Below are 7145 nucleotides of genomic sequence, written 5' to 3' on the forward strand. Positions count from 1 at the left end.
AGATTCAGAACAAAATTTATATCTAGCTTACTCTTAATGGGGACGGAGAGCCAATAAGGGCGGTTGAACCTGCAACATATGACAATTGATACAAATAAGGACGACCGAAGGTCAGTCTGTCTTCTTTTTTTTTTAATTTAAAAAAGTTCTTCATGTAATCACGTACCTATGTCATTGTGAAAAATAAAAAAAAACAAACACTAACAACAAGAGCAACAAAAAAAATGCCACCTAATGATAGTGAGGCTTTAATTGAATAACCAAACCACACTTATGATAAGTAGAGAAGGTTATTGTCTATCCAACCAGGACTTAAAATACAACATCATAAAACAATAATGACCTCAAACTCAAGTTTTACTTAAGATATACTAGTGTTTTATCACAAGAGAGCCAATGTAGAAAGGGCTCCCATTTTACTCTACTCGCAAGTTCCTTGAACCTAAAGCACCATAAAAAAGCACCAAACAGAACACACAATGTTGTTGGGAATCACTTTTTCTTCGCGATAAACAGGCCCCACCTCTGCTCGCCCGATGAACTCCTGATCATCTTCGCTTTCCAACCGCCAACAATGTCATTATAATCCTCCTGAAGATTGACCACAAAAACAAGGATCAATAAAAAGAAACGAGTGCATAGAACAACAAAAAAATTAAAATGATGAAGCGAACGTACTTCAGAGAAGTTTTGGATGAATGCTTCCTTATCCTTCTCGACTTCATTTAGTTCCCTCTGCAAAACTTTCACAAACTGGAACACAAACATCCCAGTTGTTTAGATTAAGAAGACCACTTAATTACAAACTTATGTGACACAAACAAGGAAAACATAGACTAATACAAACCTGATTTGTTCGATCCTCTGCAACAACCTCATCAAAACCAGCATCCTCAAGCATCTATAGATTAACCAAATTAAAGCATAGAGCTTGTGTCAGGAAATGCAAGAGGAAGAGAGAGGTAATTGAAGGTTTTTTTTTTTTTTTTAAATGTATGAAAATACCTGGCCATATGCTTCAACACTGTGAAGATCATATCCTCTTTGCTGAATATATGCTGCAAATTCTGGTGATGGTGGTCCAGTGCTCTTGCAGTAATCACTAATAAGAACTTTTCCTCCTGGCTTCAACCATTTGTGAAAAGATTTGAACAATGCAGGTTTGTCCTGAAAATAGTTCAAGCTTAGTTAATGAAGAAACTATTTGCCAAAACAAAAAGAAGGAATTAGGGGATAAAGAAAGGAAAATAAAAATTTACATATACTTGGAATGGTTGAGAAAGCATTTCTCAAGAACTTTCATTATTTCAATTCAATTTTTTAGGAAACCAGATGACAAGTACAAAGCCATTAAAGTTAACAAACAAATAGAATATGAATAATCCAATTTTAAAGCTCAAACAAAAAAGAGAGGTGGGTTACTTGAATGTGGAGAATGGTGTCACGGCTGTAGACCACATCAAACATATTGTCCGCATATGTTTTCTTGGTGCAATCAGCAACCTCAAATTCGACTGAATATTTGAGACCAATTGCTCGCTCCAGAGCAAAAGAAACCATGTTTATAGAGAGGTCAATGCCAAGAACATGAACATCAAAGGTATCAGCCATGTAAAAGTCACCTCCACCAATGCCGCAGCCCACATCCAAGACTTTCTGACCAGGCTTAAGATCCAGCTTCGCAACAAATTCTTTTGTTGTCTCTGCCCAAAGACACAAATTTCAATTTGAGCAAATACAACCATACTTAAATTGGTATAAAGTGATTGTCTTATGAAAACCAAGAAAGAAAAAAAAAATTAAACAGAGAGAGTTCATACTACTAAGGAGAAAATTTACCACAAAATAAAAACAAAAAGATACATTTAATGGTGCAAATTGATATCAAGCTGAAGTTGCAAGACTGTTGCTTATTTATTCTTTTCAGATTATATGAATCATACGAGCAAATTAGAAAGCACTTGGACATCATAACGTACCAATCCCCCCTGTGCTAACAAAACCCGGTCCAAAGACGCGTTCATATCGCAGTATGCCATTACATTTATACTGAACATTATCCAAGAAACGCTGGAATCCCCTATCTTCCTCGGAACAGACTTTCTGCCATATCCAGCAAATCTGCATCATACAAACTCCATAATTACATCTTCAATCAAACATTTAAACCAAGACAAAAGAAAAGAACTACATTAAGATGAAGAGCCAATGCATTACCTGATTTTGGTTTTTTTTGTTCCTCACATAAGCTCCAATGCATTTACAGCCAATAAGAGAGAGTTCATAGGAATTCCCAGAACCATTGTTCGTATGGCATTCCTTGAAGACCTGCAGTCGAAAATATGAATCAGGAAAGACATGCAGAAAAATGATGCAATCAAAAAGAAACAAGATGAATAGGGAATACACATTAGGGAATTTGAACCAAGATTTTCTTCAAAATGAGCCATGTTAGGTCAAGAATACGCTCTGAAAAATTACCCCAATTGAGTTTAATAGAGTCAACTAAAGTTTAACCTAGCAAAATAAGTTTGATTGTTTTATGACCATCTAAACACCACATGTAAAGTATGGGAAATAGTCACTATTTTACAGCAATGTCATCACCCGTTTCTGACAGGCAGCTTTTTTAGTCACTTTAATATATATGCCCAACAGCAACAAATTTACTATGACAAACCTGAAAGTAGCATATATCAAAACAAAAGGTTTGTTATAAAGTAGAAACCTTTGTATAATATCTAGGCTCCCGGTAATGGGTCGGGTTGTTCTTTCGCTTACAATCTCCAGATTGATGGAAACATGATTCTCTGAAGAATATAAATCCACCAACCTTCAACCATTTTACCATTCTTTCAACAAGATTCTCAACCTACAATGAATGAAAAGGATAAATTTATGTAGAAAAAGGAAAAAATCATCAACAGGTGAAGCAAAGGCAAGTAAAAAGTGAAGCAGAAGGAACGAAACATAAATTATATGCATTAAGACAACATGTTTTAACATTAATACATAATTATATGCTGGAATATAGAATTAGAAGAAGTATTGCTATTATATTCCAACAGTATCACACCACTTTAACGATTTCAAACTGAAAGCCAAAGAATAGCACCATAGACTATAGCATATTACAAAATGATCAAGTAGAAATTGGAAGCTTTGATGTTGGATGCTGACCATGAATAAATAACTGCCGAACCAGCCACGGAAAAAAAAAAAAGAAAAAAAAAAAAGAAGAGGAGGAACAAGCATATTCGGTGAAGGGGTAATGTTAACTTTTTTCTGAGGTCAAAGATAAAAACAGTGGGGCCCCTCTTCTATTTTATCTACCTAGTCTACTGCCTCAGACACATCCTCTTATTTAAAGCAGAGCTAATACTAGTAATAAGAACTGTGCAGAGTGCGGCTGCAATTGGATGCATAAGTTGGTTAAGCACTTTCTATTAGATACTTGTATCATTTTTCTTTCAAAAAACATTCATGATTACATCTCAACAACTACGTACTCAACTTATTTCTTTATCAAATTGTAATGCTATCAAACCCTCAAACAAATGGGTTGACAAAAAGAAAAAAATTCACCTCTTTGTCGGAGAGATACATCAGTAGCCAGTTTGAGAATATCAAGTCCATTGATTCTGCTGAAATATTTAAATCTGGGGATGTCACGTCAGCACACATAAACTTGACATTTTTAAAATGTCCATTGATGTTTTCATTCTGCATAGGTAGAAAACTAAAGATCACATAACACTCCATGCTAGAAGAAAGGAAGGGGCATGAACAAGCAAAAACAGAAAATATATATATATATATATATAAAATAATAAATAGCTTCATTCTTTTGCAATTTTACGAGGATGGTACAACGATGTCTGTCAAGTTAGGATCCCATTACCTTCTTTATCACACTTTCAATAAAGTCCAGAGCTAGAACCTGACCAGCCTTCTTAGCTAATTCTCCAGTAAAACGACCAATGCCAGCTCCTAGTTCCAGAATTGATTGTCCTTCATATGGTGGAAGCAGAGCAAGTACCTGAGTATGACACCAGGTAGATACTTGGATGAATTTCAAGTTTGACACCAGCCTACATAATAACCAACATATCTAAAAAAATAATTTTTCCTTTCTTTTTTATAGAGGTGCAGGGAAAGTAGGAAAGTTAACTTGATCTAGGAAAGCCACTCTCCTTCCATGAGGTAACCACAATGGATAACTACTGAAACTTCTACACATGCAAAAGTTATGTAACGGTAAATAATAGTAATTTCCCTTTCCCTTTCTCTTTCCAAACCTCTCCTCAAATCCTCAAACCAAACACAACCTAAGGAAATCAAGCAATCAAGAAATCATCTCATCAGCCGACAAACTACATCGGACAATACAGCTTAAATGAAAACAGAAGAAATACTATCACGATGCATAAATATTATTATGAACCATTAATCAGGAAAAAAAATAAAGATAAAAAGTACATCAAATCACCCACTAAGAAAAAGAACATAATGTCAACATAAAAGATTTGGGATGAGGCATCGGCATGGTAGTAATGTTGTCAATATTAACATATGCAAAGTCGTTCATAAGTGTATTTATCACAAATACTAAGAAACCTCTGCTATCTACAATGATTAGTTATTTTGTCATCAAATGAAGCTTACTTTCTATGATGAAAAAGGAGTGATATAAATGACAACCGAACAGGACCATGGGCATAGTTTGTTAGTCCCATTCAGAATTTCTGATAGCACCAAATATTCATCAGGACAAGCAAAAGTAGCTTGGGAAAAACAGAGTAGAGAACAGAGTTTTAATACTAGATATATTAATGTCAATCATTCTCTGTATTAATACATGCTTGGAGATAGCACCAAATATTCATCAGGACAAACAAAAGTAGCTTGGGAAAAACAGAGTAGAGAACAGAGTTTTAATACTAGATATATTAATTTCAATCATTCTCTGTTTTAATACATGCTTGGAAATAAAACCAGTGATCCTAGAAAGATGCATATCTTATAAATGAAAGATTAAAAAAGTTGGTGCAACACTAAAAGCTGCCACTCTAAAAAGAGGATCTGACTGAAGCACCCAAGAAAGACAGCATTAAGGAATAGAAAGCTGAGACATCAATTTAAATGATAAGAATTTAAATATCCAAGGCAGTGTATTAAAGTATTACAATAAAATGATGAAATGCCAACAAGTAGTAAGCGATATCCAAGGCAAAGTACTTTAACGCTATATTTGGTTAGGAAATTTGAGAAGAGATTTAGAAAGGAAAATAAAAAAGGTAAGTGAAATGTGAATAAAATATACTTATATTTCATATAATTTTATGCATCTTTTTTATTTTCCTTTTTAAATCCCTTCCCAAATCTTTCAACCAAACACAGCGCAAGAGATTACAAAGAAAACCTAGCAAAATTTAAGAGAAATTAGGAGATTAATTTTTGAAAGCAAAACCGGCTAACCAAAATCACAAATTACTTTCAATTTCATATTTAGTTCCAAATAGTACATCATACAGAATTTTCAATTTCAAATGTAAATTTTAATTTTGCATCCTTTTTTAAGATAGACTTGTGGATGGATGATCCTAATAGTTAAAATGGTAGTCAGTGGTTTTTTTTTCTAATATAGCTTGGTTTCTTCCTCTTTCCGTAGGCATGCTGCATAACTTACACAATGAATTTAATTTTAGGAGCAAATTTAGGTCTTGCAGCTCAGCTTATTCTGCAATGTCTCGATTGGGTGGTATGAGATCTTATCAGGTATGAGATCTTATCAAACTTGCCTTATTTCATTTTATTACCCATCATTATTCGAAGGTATTATTTCTTTAGGATTTAGATCCCTTCATCGGAAACTGCTGTTAGATATTCTCGAACCGCTTTATTTCATTTAATTACTCATATTGTTTTTAAGGATCTAGATCAGTAATTCGTCCAATGAAAACTGTTGTTAGATATTCTCCCAATAAAAGTCAGAATAGGTACCATCATCAACATAAAGTAAACTCATTATTAGATTAATAAAAGATTTTACCCGAATATTTATTCACCACTTACAAACACAGAATATATCATATAAAGATTCAGCAGTATATAATACCATTGAAAATTACGAGAAAACATTTTAAAAAAATTAGCATCCATTGTGCATTTTGATAATAATCTGAAAATTATCATTATCAGAATCTAAAAATAAGAACGTATTTAAAAAACAAAATCAAATGAAAAATTGAGAGAGAGAGAGAGAGAGAGTGTACCTCAGGTCTCTCTTCTTTGTCGAGATCAGCGGCTTTGGAGTCGAGCATCATAGCCTCCACGGTGAGGTCGGCAGAGTGCTCGATCCAGTAGCTCTTTTGAATCTCACGTTCTTGTCCTACAATCACATATACATACATCACATTGCGCGCGCGCGCACACGCACAGAGAGCAAAAAGAAGAAGAAAAAAAAAACTCACCATGAGCAGCCATGGTTGACTCTTCTACAGAGATGGTGAAAACAGACCGATAGGTAGAGAAGAAATGAACGTGAAATTATAGAAAGAGAGAGAGAGAGAGAGAAAAATGGGGATGGATCTGAGAAGGGGAGAAATGAGGAAGGATTAATAACCGTCGACCGCAACACGAGATCTGGAGAAGCTCCTCGATCTACGATTGTTTGCTCTTCCCTTCTGCTGCATCAGTGCCTTATCGTGCACTCTGTCCCTCTCTCGATCAATTGTGTTAGTTTGGTTTGTGTGGGTGTCTAGTGGTTTGGTATTTATAGACAATTGGGGTGTTTAGCAAGAAAAAAAATAGTTTAGTTTAGGTTAAAATTTATAAAAAAATAAAATAAATTAAAATAGTTAATAAGATAAAATATCACATTAAGGCCTAGTTTGGGAAGACTAAATAAGTGTACTTTTTGACTTTTTTTGTATTATGTGTAGAAAAAGTAGAGAGGAGATGTTGATTGATGTGACCCAAAAAAGATAAAAAGATAAAATAAGTGCACTTTTTTCTTTGTAGTCAAACTTGGCCTAAGTTTATAATTATTTTTTTTTTTTCACAAACATCACATCTAACTATAAAAAAATTTAATCATCTTCTCAAATATAAAAATTTTAACCTATTAAAATAGTTAAAAATTA

At 33.9% G+C, this 7145-nt stretch overlaps 1 protein-coding gene across 2 annotated transcripts; it reads right to left on the minus strand.

The window, feature by feature from the left end:
• Positions 1–225: 225 nt before the first annotated feature.
• LOC114264680 (phosphoethanolamine N-methyltransferase 2) lies at positions 226–6751 on the minus strand. 2 transcript variants are annotated; one of them, XM_028205379.2, is made up of 12 exons: positions 6474–6751; positions 6276–6391; positions 3902–4039; positions 3586–3723; positions 2729–2872; positions 2218–2328; positions 1980–2121; positions 1423–1703; positions 1006–1167; positions 848–901; positions 679–753; positions 226–591 (listed from the first exon to the last, which is right to left on the minus strand). In XM_028205379.2, the coding sequence occupies exons 1-12, from the start codon at positions 6484–6486 to the stop codon at positions 493–495; spliced, it is 1473 nt and encodes a 490-aa protein (XP_028061180.2). In that variant the 5' UTR covers positions 6487–6751; the 3' UTR covers positions 226–492. The 2 variants fall into 2 exon arrangements, with proteins under 2 accessions (XP_028061180.2, XP_028061179.2); XM_028205378.2 differs by having other exon boundaries at positions 6626–6749.
• Between the last annotated feature and the right edge of the window lie 394 nt (positions 6752–7145).

Source organism: Camellia sinensis, chromosome 15, assembly GCF_055761805.1.
Source record: "Camellia sinensis isolate YWXY chromosome 15, ASM5576180v1, whole genome shotgun sequence".
In the NCBI taxonomy this organism is placed as follows: domain Eukaryota; kingdom Viridiplantae; phylum Streptophyta; class Magnoliopsida; order Ericales; family Theaceae; genus Camellia; species Camellia sinensis.